The sequence below is a fragment of the Asterias amurensis genome, chromosome 3 (genome assembly GCF_032118995.1).
Source record: "Asterias amurensis chromosome 3, ASM3211899v1".
In the NCBI taxonomy this organism is placed as follows: Eukaryota; Metazoa; Echinodermata; class Asteroidea; order Forcipulatida; family Asteriidae; genus Asterias; species Asterias amurensis.
In genome coordinates this window covers 16,764,292-16,779,118 of record NC_092650.1, presented here as the reverse complement: position 1 = coordinate 16,779,118, position 14,827 = coordinate 16,764,292, and the positions used below count along the sequence as shown (strand labels likewise).

General features: G+C 39.8%; 1 protein-coding gene across 1 annotated transcript in view; it reads left to right on the top strand.

Annotated features, from left to right (window-relative positions):
- Positions 1-3,530: 3,530 nt before the first annotated feature.
- LOC139934822 (forkhead box protein F1-like) overlaps positions 3,531-14,827 on the top strand; it is a 31,368-nt gene continuing 20,071 nt past the window's right edge. The window contains exon 1 of the mRNA XM_071929225.1: positions 3,531-5,218. Coding sequence (XP_071785326.1) covers positions 4,048-5,218 — 1,171 coding nt within the window. The 5' untranslated portion in view covers positions 3,531-4,047. The remainder of the gene's footprint in view (positions 5,219-14,827) is intronic.

Genomic DNA, 14,827 nt, shown 5'->3' with positions numbered 1-14,827 from the left:
GAGGTATCATTTTGGCCGATAACCTTTTTCTTGTAATGTTAATTGTTGTTGTGCTGTTGTGCCTAAAGCCATCCGTATAATGTATAACGTAACGGTATAACATCATCAATGAGCCTACAGATCCAACACTAAAGTGTCTTGAAACATTTGCTTTGAAAAAACCGAATATTAAGGAAAACAATACCAAAAAATGCAATCGCTTTTCTGTTTTCCCCTATCTATTAATATGACTTATGACAAAGGCTGGGGCGTACCTAAACATTAATTGAGGAACTGGATACTTTCCAACATCTGTCAGGGAATGTTGTAAGTTTCCTGTATTCACGGGAATGTTTCCCGTTATGATATTGAGGTGGTAGAGAGAGGTGGTAAGGCGATCAAACGGGCGTGTTTTATTGCATCATTGACCGAGTATTTCTCCATATCCGATCCCGGTTTTGGGCGTTGAACTGCTCCGGTAAACATCATACAGTAATAGATTAAAGGCAGTGGACACTATTTGTAATTACTCAAAATAATTATTGGCATTAAACCTTTCTTGGTGACTAGTAAAGGGGAGAGGTTGATGGTATAAAACATTGTGAGAAACGGCTCCCTCTGTAGTGCCATAGTTTTCGAGAAAGAAGTAATTTTCCACAAATTTGATTTCGAGACCTTAGATTTAGAACTAGAGGTCTCAAAACCAACCATCTAAACACACACAACTTTGTGTGACAAGGGTGTTTTTTTCTTCTTTCATTATTATCTCGCAAGTTCTATGACCGATTGAGCTCAAATTTTCACAGGTTGTTATTTTATGCATAATGTTGAGATACACCAACTGTGAAGGCTATTCTTTGACAATTACCAATTGTCCACTGCCTTTAAAGACAACATAAAAAGAATATGAGTTAGATAAGGAACTAAGTAAGACTACAATTGTAAGGAAAAGGGGGGTTTCAAGACGGGTTGGTGTGCAAAGACCAAGGTGCAAAAATATCAACAAATCGGGGTTACGCATCTCAATTAGTCCTTTATACGAATAATGCACGTAAAGGCGATGATGTTAAGTCTGTCTTCGCAAACAAAAATCTGAAACTTATGAACTATAACTTTATTCAAATAACCCCCGCGAATAAAAACCCGATGGCATGACGTCGACCAATGTTTTGTTTAAGTGTTTGTTTAGGTGTTGTTTCGTAAACGTTCCCATCACACCATGTTACATTGGAAAAACATGAGAGAAGGGCATTCAACGGAATCAACGATGAAATACATAGGACATGTGACGTACTGGCATAAAATCATACGGCCACGGATAATGAACTAATTTCAAACACAACAATCAACAGTAACTTCAGCGTGAGATAACTGTTCGTTATGGAGTACATTCTTAACATTTAATCCAATAACAGAGATACCTCTATTAAAGGCAGTGGACACTATTGGTAATTGTCAAAGAACAGTCTTCTCACTTTGTGTATCTTAACATATGCATAAAATAACAAACCTGTGAGAATTTGAGCTCGATTGCTCGTCGGAGTTGCGAGATATTAATGAAAGAAAAAACACCCTTGTCACACAAAGTTGTGTGCTTTCAGATGCTTGATTTCAAATTGGTGGAAAATTACCTCTTTCTCGAAAACTATGTCACTTCAGAGGGAGCCGTTTCTCGCAATGTTTTATACTATCAACCTCTCCCCACTACTCGTTACCAAGTGATGTTTTATGCTGATAATTATTTTGAGTAATTGGATTAAATGTTTTAAGGATGTACTCTCCTTAGTTCGTTTAAGTCCCACCAATACTTTCTAAGCGATCATCAATGAGTCCTTTGATACAATTGTAATTCAGTTCTTATAAAAAATATTGTATAACTTTACATTAAATACTTTTGTTCCCCTTCCAGGTCGCACTTAACCGGGGAGGAGATTACGGCGGATCCAAAGCGAGCAGTCAGGATTTGTCGACAAGAAATCGACACACTGACTTTACGGATACCCCTTTGTCATTGGACCATTTTTTGTCTTGGTTCATGAATGATGACGATAACAGAATAGCATCAAGACCATCTCCAACAATCTCAAATGAAAGGACGTCCTTCGTCGAGATTCAAGCACGGCTGATGGTCCAATCTACCTCCATGGTCCAATCGTGGTAAGTGTAACTAATTAATTTGATTTACAGGCTTTAATTGCCCGTAAAGACACTGGACACTATTGTTAATTGTCAAAGACTAATGTTCACAGTTGGTGTATCTCAATATTCATAAAATAACAAACCTGTGAGAATTTGAGCTCAATTGGTCGTCGAAGTTGCGAGATAATAATGAAAGAAAAAATTATCCTTGTCACACGAAGTTGTGTGCTTTTGTATGCTTGATTTCGATACCTCCAATTCTAAATCTGGGTCTCGAAATCAAATTCGTGGAAAATTACTTCTTTGTCTTTCTCGAAAACTACGTCACTTTAGAGGGAGCTGTTTCTCACAATGTTTTATAAAATCAACCTCTCCCCATTACTCGTAATCGAGAAAAGTTTAATGATAATAATTATTTTGAGTAATTACCAACAGTGTCCATTGCCTGTTCAGTGACCAGGACCAAGTTAGCCTGTCATTTCACTACTCCTCCAGCTTTTTCACTAGTCCCGGTTTAATATTTTAAAGAGTGTTTCCCTTTTCCATTTGTAGTCCATACTCTTCATTTTCTTTGACTGTATAAACCTTACACTTTACTCGGTTCGCCATTACAGTAATATTCACTCTGTAATGCTGTCTTTTGACAGTACGTAAATAATGTGCAATAAAATGAGATGCTTTTTAACACTGTACTGGCCAGCCAGACCAGTTGGAGAGAAATCTGACTGGGCTTTTTAGCTTTTGGCCAGTGGACCAAAGCTGGTATACAATTTGTATGTATTTACTTTGCACACCGCAATAAGGACATTGTTACAAAGCTATCCTACCCTTACCTAACGATCATTCCCCTAACCATACTCAAACCAAGTTTTACCTCCAAGCTCAAACCATACTGACGCTGTACTGATCAAATGGAATTTCCCGGATTTACTAAAAACTTAACAATTAAATTCAGAAACAAACTTAACAATTAAATTTAGAAACAAACTTGTCGAACACCGTGACAAAGACCAGCAACCAGCTCAAAACCATGTTAATCAAAGAGTTGGCGGTTCAAATTCACAGTCGTGGTTTTCCTTTTTTCCTTGTTTTGGACCTAACTGGACAAGGCGCATTTTCGTTGCCTAGAGTAGAGCAGAGTTGCTTTGAGGACAGAGATATTATCTACAAGGCCAAGCGGCAGGGGAGTAATAGTAGAAGTAAGAGGTGTAACACGCATGCGCGTTCACACTTGCATATTGAGGTCGCTGCATGACTTGTCCGTTTATTGAGCAGCTAATGCAGTAATGAGCGTATATGGGATGCCTGGGACCATTTTCGACGTGGGGGGCGGATACCCGTCCGATCGGTCGCTAGATTTCTTGCCGGTGATGGTGCGATAAAACACGGACGCTTTCCCCTCCCGACAAGCCTAACAGTTTTATTAGTCTTCGTCTTGCAGTAGTACTAGTGCAAGCTTTGGGTCTATGTTGTCACTCTGGGTTTGCATGAGGTGTACAACTACTCCTTGGGTTTTTTGTGGGTGCTTTGAAGGTGACCTTTTTTCTGGGTTTTTTCTTCGGTGGCGACAGCGTCTCTGAACTTAGAGGGTTCCCCACTCAGGGCAAACCCGGCTCGTCTCCATTGACACTTCACCACAGAAATCCGATCTACCAGGCTGTACTTCGTCGGCAGATAATTGCGTCCGTTTCTGGCTATTGTTGGAACGCATGTTTTTTTTCCTTCTTTCCCTATCGACTTTAAAGGGGGTTACGTTGTACAAAGTTTTCTCACTTCAACAACTGCTGCTACAGTAACTGACCCGTGGTGGCTGTTCGGAACAGTGTGTGTGTGTTTACCACGAGCACGTGGAGCGTAAACATCACCCAACGGGTGCCGTGTTTTGGTAGTGTTTTCCCGCTGAGGTTTTACAACTAACTTCGATTCCCAATGACCCACCTGGATAGCATGGCTGCGGCGTTGTCGACCTCTTCGCCGATTCATGGCCAGCATACAGGAGTACAGCACCCTCCTTCTCATGCACAACCCACGGCAACCCAGCAGCACAACAACCAGGTATCGCCGCGTCAGGAGCAACCTCTACCGGCACTCACCGGACCGCTTCCCCGTACGGACATCCCGCTGTCGACGGAGCTGCCAGCCCGTAGTGCCGTCACCGGCGAGACCCAACTCCACCTGGACTCTCACTCGCCGAACGTACCCGCAGACACCGACAAATCAACCACCAAGAAGTCAGGGGCCGGGATCAGACGACATGAGAAGCCTCCCTACTCGTACATCGCCCTGATCGTAATGGCGATTCAGAGCTCCCCTACGAAACGCCTTACTCTTAGCGAAATCTACCAGTTCCTCATGCAGAGGTTTCCGTTCTTTCGTGGGCCGTACCAAGGCTGGAAGAACTCGGTACGTCATAATCTCTCTCTCAACGAGTGTTTTATTAAGCTACCCAAAGGTTTAGGCCGTCCGGGGAAGGGGCACTACTGGACGATCGACCCTGCTAGCGAATTCATGTTTGAGGAGGGGTCATTCCGGAGGCGCCCCCGTGGATTCCGGCGCAAGTGCCAGGCTCTGAGACCCCCGTACGCTATGATGAACAACATGGGTATGCCCGGTATGCTCGGCGGCTCACACCTTGAAATGTTCCCTCAAAACGCACCCGGAGGCTACCCAAATCACGCCAACATGCAGTGCGGGATGAGTAGTATTAACACGGCCGGTATGGTGGACACGAACATGAACATGGGCATGATGATGCCGCAGGTTTCTACCCAACTCACGGGCAATCTGCCCGGGTCCTGCTCGGTGAACTCCACCGGGTATATGACCAATTGTACGGCGGACTACGTGCCTGCAACCACCACGTCGTCCCCGACACCCGTAAGCATGTACATGAACACGGTTGTAGATAACTATTCCACATGGACACAGGGGCCGAATGGACGGTACATCAAACAGCAGATGCAAGAATGTGATGGGGGCGAGTCGTCTCCAGGGCAGGGCATGCAACAGCCCCAGCCGCAGCAGCAAGTACCCGCTGCGGAACACGGGCAGTACCTGACGCCCCATCACGCTGGACAAGAGCCCCTCGAAATGCAACATGGTGAGTAAACACAATTTTTGTTTTTCCCCAAAGTTCGATCTAAATCCTCAAACGTGCGATGTCAACTAACCATGCATTGTCAAACAAAAGCATACAAACAAAAACCAGATACCAACACACTCTGCAATACATAACCTGAACAAACATTCATGTAAAAAGATATTAGACACAAAATAAAACACAGATTGAAATTTAATTTCAGGAACTAGACCAAAACAGAAAATGTTGCGGGGAATTCCTTTAAACAGTTCAACTCGTGACATCGACAATAAACACGAACTAAACAAACGAAACTCCCGCGTTTGCGTATAATTTAAATGATAATGGAGGAAAACATACACGTTGGTAAAGTAAGCCTTACACATTGCTCTTCAGAAATGATTGCAATATGAACCATTTTAGGGTGGGGTTTTTTCGGGAAGAAATTGTCTTAATTTTACAGTCAAATGTATTCAGAATTGTTAGTACCACCGGAGAACTATGCTCACAGAAAGTATTCACAATGTGATAAATTAACTGCAAAACACAAAAAAAACTTGTGTAAGTAAGGAGACCATGATGAAAAACAATGCACAATTTTCAGCATGTAAACACTTCTAATCGGGGTTTTCATATACATCGAATATCACCTCATTTCAGAGGGAAATATTTCACAGGGAATACAAAATGTTTTAGAGTGAACCTCTTGAAATGAATAAGCTTGTAAACTGAAATTTAACAGTGATGTGTTGTTATCCTTTCCAATCATGTAATCCGAGGCGTTGGTTGATAACCATCTTTTGGTTTGTATTCTGTGGGCATTTTATTTTTTTATTCATTTATTTATTTATTTATTCCAATTAAAGTTTTTAAAACACACTCTCAAAAACCACAATTTGAAAGTTTAATCCAATTCAGGTGTCATGTTTTTTATAAAAAAAAGAGTAAAAAAAGGAAAGGCAAATGGTCCCATGATTTACTTCAACAGACTCAGACAACAGTTGTATTTCAACCAGGAATAAAGCTTGAATTGTTACTGGAATTAACTTAGTCAGCGGTGAGCTTTGTTGGTTTGAACATAGAGCAAGGTTTGAACTGTATCATCAAAGCGCTTTCAAAATCTAACTATAAAGGCAGTGGACACTATTGGTAATTACTCAAAATTAGCATAAAACCTTACTTGATAACAAGTAATGGGGAGATGTTGATGGCATAAAACAATGTGAGAAACGGCTCCCTCTGAAGTGACGTAGTTTTCGAGAAAGAAGTAATTTTCCACGAATTTGATTTCGAGAAATCAAGCATATGAAAGCACATAACTTCGTGTGTCAAGGTGTTTTTTCCTTTCTTTCATTAATATCTCGCAACTTCGACGACCAATTCGAGCTCAAATTTACACAGGGTTGTTATGTGATGTATAAGTTGAGATACAGCTAGTGAGAAGACTGGTCTTTGACAATTACCAATAGCGTCCAGTGTCTTTAAAAAGGAATCAAAAAAGGGTGTCACCCCTTTGGTCTATACAAACCCTGGAACTTCTCTTTCTTCTTTTTTAATAATAGCTCACGTTTCATACTCATCCATGTTTAAAGACACTGGACACTATTTGGTAATTGTCAAGTCCAGTTTTCTCACTTGGTGTATCTCAACATATGCATAACAAAACGAACCTGTGGAAATTTGAACTCACTGTTGGTCGTCGAAGCTGCGAGATAATAATGGAAGAAAGAACACCTTGTCACACGAAGTTCATCGGATGCTTGATTTCGAGACCTCAAAATATAAATCTGAGGTCTTGAAATCAAAGTCGCGGAAAATTACTTCATTCTTGAAAACTATGGCACTTCAGAGGGAGCCGTTTCTCACAATATTTTATATCATCAACCTCTCCCATTACTCGTGACCAAGTAAGATTTTGTGCTAGTCAATATTTTGAGAAATTAATTGTAGTGTCCACTGACTTTTAACCTATTCTTCAAACCTGTTCCTTCAATTAATACAGTTTCTATTGCTGAATTTGAACCATATGCCAATCCTACCTCTCGGGTTGTGTACACGTACCATGTACAGACTTCTTGTAACTTTAAACCGGTGACAAACCGCTTTACTTGTGAAACCACAACCGCTTGGCAACTAACCATTTAGTCGTGCGGCCATATCAAAACCATTACGTAGAAAGGTTGGTTTGTGCATCTGTGACCATGGAGAAAGGTGTGACATGTGGGTTATCATTATTATTATTTGGAAAATTTATGTCATCGTTTGATTAAATAGAAAGTCAAGTAGTAAGTACTGTTATTTAGGATCCATTTCGTGAGACTTTTTCTAGGAGGCGTTATTTCTAGAAGTTGTCTCATTTGGAAGTTATCCAAATCATGTAAAATGGATCCCTCATTGATTTTTTCCCCATGAAACTATCATGTTTTGAAATCTGTTGTTCCGTGTTGTAATACTGAGAAATCCGGGGAAAACATCCCAGATATAAAAATCGTCAGACAGAAAAAGAAACTAAAAAGAAAACCAAAAAAAGAAACGCTATTTTTAAAAGAAAGTATACATACAAACAGGACAAGCATGTCGTAATGAAATGTTCGTTTTATTTTAATTATTTTTTTGCAAGTACGTATTTGACTTATTTTGATTGTGACGATCGAATTAAGCATTAGTAAGTTTATTGGTGTGTATCTTCATGTTCTGTTCTCGATTTGGACATGGTAACAGACGGGGAATACATGTTGAGGATTGGTACCGATATGATCTTTATGAAAATAAAGAGATTTCAGAGTGAAATTGGTCCGATACTTTTTTTTACGGCGAAGTTGTTTTGATTTTATAAGGACTTTTAAATGACTGAATTATTTGTTGTAGTAAACAACGATGTCTCAAGACTGAACTGATCTGTGCATTGGTCTGTGCATTGAGGTAGTTCTACCTCCATTATCTGTGCTAGAAGGACCCTGGTTTGTGTTGGTTTCTTCTTGTTTCTTAGTGCCATGGTGCATGTGCAAGTGTGATGTTTTGGTTTTCCCGGAGACCACAGGCATAGTCTCAAGGCCGTTTGTGTTTTCTAGCGATAACTTGGAATTCTCTTGAGTTAGCGCTCAAGGTTTTGTGATTTTGATCTACCTTTAAGTCCGACCTTAAAACTAAAAAAATTCCCTTTAATTGTCTTAAACCTTTTCCTTAAAGAACAATTGAAAAAGGCAACTCGCCCCAAATTTACCCAGTGAGTTTTCCTTGGGGTTTATTACTTGATATTTGAAATAACAAATCGAATCCCCAGAACATAGAGAAAATAACCCTCAAGGTGCTCCTTCGCGGCTGCCTCCCATGTTATGTCGTACACTTGGGTGTGGTACCTGCTTAACATACACGGCCAATATAGGGCTGGACAGTTCAGTAGAGCTACGGCACGTTAGTTCGGATGTCGTTGGTTCAAATCCCGCTCTGGTAATTTGTTTTTGTTCAACTCTCAATTACACCAGCAGTCAGTTTCATTTGTACTTGATTCTCCAGTCATATTAACCAGACGCGTCCCTCTTTTTCCGGTCAACACTTAACAGTAACCTGGTAAGCAAATTTGCAGACTCAAAGAACGATTGTTAATGCGACATCAATTCCCGAACGTATTTGTAAAAGTATCGAAGCACGGAGCTATCGCATCCACTCCACACTTTTGGGGGGAAACAAATCCGCTAAAAACGTACTAAATTAACTATTGCCGACAAATAAGTTAAAGATGACTTGGTGCCTTATTTCGAAAGCTTAAGGTAGAAAACGTTTTTGCCAACAATGTTGGCATAAACTTTCTTCATTTGCCCCATGGTTGATTCGAGCCAAGGTTTTATACCATCACTACACTTGAATCTAACTTGGACCATGTTATCATTTATTATTTTCGTTTGTTTGTGTTTTTTGTTTTACTTCAATTATTTTTTATCCATATTAATGAACTCAAACCTAAGGTTTCTTGATCAAAGCAGCTGTCTCCATATTAATTTGCAACCGATCGTCAAAATGTCTTAGTTTTTTGTTTTTTTTCGTAATAACCTGTACTGATAAATAAAAATGTCTCATTGCCACCCATCTAACCACTGTGCCGTGTTACAACATTGTCTGTTCACACCTCCTCATTATGTGAAACGTATTATTTTATTAAAAAAATCATTTGATTTATTACTTGAAAGAAATATTGAGCAAGCCCAGCAAACAGCTGTGGTTGTTAAATTCCCTTATTAAGTCCAACCTGAAATACTTGTCATTTGGAACAAACCATAAGAAGAAGAAGAAGAAGAAGAAGAAGAAGAAGAAGGATTAGAAGAGGTGGGGAAACCTCGTGAAAGACGAAGAAAGGGGAGTTAGAAAAACTCCTCACGATTTTCAAAGTAAATCGTCACAGTTCTGTCCCTGTGTACGAATCAGGCAGGCGTGATGCCTTACTGGGGGGGGGAGTCTTCCTCCATAGATAGACCAACTTAATTCTTCTTTGGTAATTACTAAAAAAAAACATCGATCATACAAACTTACGTGGTAAGGGAGCACTGATAATGATAGTTATGAACATTTGTGTTAGAACACATTTTATTTAAGAAATGACACCCTTTGTGGTAATGAAGTCCAAGATGGTTCGAGTAGAGAAAGGGGTAAATTATTTGCTCACTCAAACTTGAATCTAAAAGGCAGTGGACACTGTTGGTAATTTCTCAAAATAATTATTAGCATAAAACCTTTCTTGGTAACGAGTCATGGGAGAGGTTATAAAACATTGTGAGAAACGGCTCCCTCTGAAGTAATATAGTTTTGAGTTCCACGAAAATTTCGAGACCTCAAATTTAGAATTTGAGGTCTTGAAATCAAGCATCTTAAAGCACACAACTCTGTGTGACCATGATGCGACAAGGGTGCTTTTTTCTTCCATTATTATCTTGCAAATTCGACGACCGATTGAGCTCAAATTTTCACAGATTTGTTATTTTGTGCATATGTTGAGATACACCAAGTGAGAACACTGGTCTTTGACAATTACCAATAGTGTCCAGTGTCTTCAGAAAAAGCCGAGTCCGGTTCACGTCTTGCAGTATCATAATTGAGCGCTTTCGGCTACGGATGGCCGTCGCCTGATGCAGTAATGTTCAAGGATACGACTTGTCATTAAGCCAGCCAAAGTCACAGCCGAAGCCACACATCACTTGTGAATTTCTCCAAAACAGTTTCCAAATCCCAATTAAAGTACACTTGTACTCGACGTACTGTACCCCTAACACCATATTGCCCCAATTCTGGTAACCTGCCCGAAAGCATTATGCAGTATGGCTACGGGTTCATCATGTGTTGGCCAACTCCAGAAAACATGTAGCTCAATTTGTAACTGCCCAGTCTCACCATGGAGGAGGGCCAAGTGCCCAATTAGAGTATAATATTGAAATGCAACGGACTCATTCCCAGAGAGAGAGACAGAGACTGTTTTTGTGTGTGAGGGGGAGAGAGAAAATAACTTCTACATGTTACGCTCTAATTAAAACGATAAAATTCATTGTGATTTTGTTCATACAGTGGTTATTTCTAGTTTCGAGAACAAATAAAACGTTTTTTTCAAAACTTACCCCATAATTGTTTCAGCGTCGATATGCAAGTTAGTATATTCCAAAATCCAGATCAGATAATTCGGAAACAATTTGCGTTCCTATAATATATCCATGTCCGTGTGTTGCTAAAATCCGTAGGCGGGCTTCAGCCGGCATTCGGCGAGTCATCAACGGGGTGACGACCACCGTACGACGTGCCGCATCAACGGCGCGCCACAACTACCTGCGCTCGCTGCTCTAACCAAACTGTCCCGGTCGCCACACGAGAGTATATAAACCTACCGTCTAGCCCCTTTTTTTGTTTTTCAAACACTAGAGATTCTTCAAATAAATACGGAATCAACCCCGGCTAAACCCTCTCCACCAATTGCGAGTCAATCATATTTTTAAACTGTTTATAATAAGCTCTTTATAGTTTACATCATGAGAAATATTTACCAAAGTTGTCCCCCTTTCTTTACTCTTCATAAGCAATCTCTCTCTTTAGTGCTTACACTACATTATACGGCACCGGGGTTCTGTATTTACAAAAGGTATGGCCGTGTTTAGAAAAGTGGAGTGTCGCTATCGAAATTTATTTACTTACAAATCCTTTGCACGCGGTACACTGCCTTCAGAAGTCATAACAAACATAGGGGGATGTGCTTATGCTTTATGTATATATTATAGACGTGCATAACTCCAAACATTGCTTTTTTTAAATACACATACTGGGTCCAATACACTCAGGATGTTCGATATAAACGCGCAATCTTAAAGGCACTCGACACCTTTGGTTGTCAATAAAACAGTATTCTCACATGGTGTATCCCTAAATTTGTTGACTAAAAAACCTGTGAAAACGTTGGCTCATTTGTTCATCGAATTCGCAAAAGAAAAAATGAAGGAAAAACACAATTGTTGCAAAACTTTGTGTCAGATGCATAATAAAAGGCTCCCGACCTAAAGTTTTATAATATTTATTTGAGTGAGCAATTGGCTCTTTCTACAAAGCATAATACCCACAATGTTTTAAACTATCGACAACTCTCGTTGGCCAAGTAAGTTTTTATGCAACCAGTTGTTTTGAGTAACTTACCAATAGTGTCCATTGTCCAGTACCTTTAAAGCTTTTAGTGATTTTAACAGCAACAAAATATGTTGCATCAATATCGGTTCCCCGTGTATGAGCTGCTACAACCTCACAACTTCGTAAACTCTAAACCCCCTTTGCACTACTAGCTCTTTGTGCCTTTCCTTTCCTCAGTTTATCCCCCCTTTTTAGGGGGGGGGGGGCACTCGTTATTTCGTCTCATTAAAGTTTAATTTGAGTCTGACACCCTGTTAAAAAAAAGGAACGATGAAAACCACTCCTATGAAAACAGACAAGGCGCTCATAATCCTGTATCAGAAAATTGCATTTTTTTATTTTTTTTTTTTCGCACAAAGGTCATAAATCACTCTGGCCCTGTCGAAAATAAAACTCTGAACATTATTTCGGGCGATGTCCAGATGTCCCGTTAGACAATTGATACTCATTACAAGTTGACAGTGCCTTCCCCGGGGCCCAATCAGAGTTCGTTTCGGGGGATCCTGATCCCTTCAGTTCTCTCTCTTTGGGGATCTCGATCCATCTTTTCCCTTTCAAGTTCAAGGAAAATGGGCAAGGAATATACTCATCGGCCCCAACCAGCCAATGATATCTTGGAGAAATGGAGTTGTTGTGAGAGTGTTCTTTCATTATTTGTACGATAACCATGCTCGTTGTAGACCATTGTCGGTTGTGAGACACATAAATAATGAGGCTTTACGAAATATGTTTACGAACATGGATATGTATTTTATTGGTTGTGGATCTTGTTTTAAAGGGGGCTCTAAAATTGTGGTAGTTTTGTTTCGGTTTTACATTATATCGTAGCCATATTATATCGTACCACATCGCAAACGAACTATGCGCGGACATCGCCCAAAATGCGTATTTCTATACTCTTTATATGCAAAAGAGTGAAAAACACCATTCTTTACATTTCGAGTTGTCCCTCAAATGGCTCTTTAAAATAAGTAGTGGTTATTTCACTCTTTTAGAGGAGTTTCACTCCAGGACAGAGTGGGGAAAAAATCACTCAAAAAGATGCATATTCAATCTAAAAGAGTGATGATCACTCGAAAAAGACTTGTCCCTCATATGGCGCTTCAAAGAGTGTTTTTCACTATTTTGCATTTAGAGAGTATGGACCGTGGCAGGGACTGGAAAACAAGCCGAATTCCACTGTGTAAGAGTAAAGCTGGGCCATGTGCCAACGTTTCGCGGAGCTGCCTAAAGCCAGATATTGCTTAAAGGCAGTGGACACTATTGGTAACTACTCAAAACATTTATTAGCATAAAACCTTTCTTGGTGACGAGTAATGAGGAGAGGTTGATGGTATAAAACATTGTGAGAAACGGCTCCGTCTGAAGTGCCATAGTTTTCGAGAAGGAAGTAATTTTCCACGAATTTGATTTCGAGACCTTAGATTTAGAACTTGAGGTCTCGAAATCCACCATCTAAACGCACCTAACTTCGTGTGACAAGGGTTTTTTTTTTTCTTTCATTCTTATCTCGCAAGTTCGATGACCAATTGAGCTCAAATTTACACAGGTTTGTTATTCTTTGCAGTTGAGATACACTAACTGTGAATGCAAGTCTTTGACAATTACCAATAGTGTCCACTGGCTTTAGCAACGTTTCTACTGTACAAAACATGAGCAGGATACCAGTCATATTATGTTAACATTGCAATTTGGCTGGTAAACATATTATTTTGGTGAGCTACTTCTAAGCTACTTTTAAGTATTGTTATGAATTTTGTTTTAAACTCTTGCCTCTGATCATGTACCGACTCTTCTTTAATTTTAATCTGAACGAAATGCCGGTGAAAGGAAAGTTAAAGGAACACGTTGCCTTGGATCGGTCGAGTTGGTATTTGAAAAAGCGGTTGTAACCGATTGTTATAAATTGCATATGACTAGAAAGATATTTTAAAAGTAGAATATAATGATCCACACAAGTATCACTCGAATTTGCGTGGTTTTCCTTCTAGCTCGTCGACTAACACGGTCGGCCATTTATGGGAGTCATATTGTTGACTCCCATATAATGGCCGACCGTGTTAGTTCGCAAAGTAAAAGGAAAACCCTGCATTTCCGTGGCAAATTTGTGTGGATCATTGTATTCTACTTTTGAATCATCTTTCTAACCATATGCATTTTATAACAAACGGTTACAAACGCTTTTCAAAGACCAACTCGACCGATCCAAGGCAACATGTTCCTTTAAAGCAGCTAATTTAGTGGTACACCCTCTTTACTTGGACCAAGATAAGGTATGGGACGAACCGTTGCTACCGGTACATCAAGATAAGGATCGCCGTTGATTTTGTTATTGTGATGCGATGACATTCTTAGAATCAAGATAAGGCACGCCTTCGTTAGTGCTAAAAAAGGCAGACAAAAATCTGTATTCAACATGAGAGAGGTCATTGTATACGAATTGACCTTTGGGAGGATTTACGTTTGGTAACCCATCTTAAAATGATTGCCACAGCAACAACAGTAGTGGTCCATTATAGCATTTTGAGAATCGTTTCACTTTGAAGTAATGTGGTGTAATTGAAAAACTTACCAGTTTTTATCTCACAATAATTGTATCTCAGGTTGTGTATTCTAATTACTTACGGATTGTTGTTCCTGCCGCGTTGACACAACCGCTCCAGATTTTCGGAGATATCTTAAAAACGCTCTAACCTTATGAAATGAAATTTCCACAGGTCAACTTTCAAATCAAACTATTTCAAACTTACGCAGTCATCTACCCCTGTGGATTATTACTTTAGGTTTAGTATAACATATCTTAATTTGTTTAGTATTAAAGCAATCGAACGGTACAAAAAACCTAAGGTGTACTTCCCTTAAGCCCTCGGTGATAAAAAAGGAGTTGAATTCGTAGATGATTTCTCGTTTGAGGATTGCCAAACACATTCATTAAAAGTTTTTTAGAAAAACTGATGATTACTTGACACGCACTGA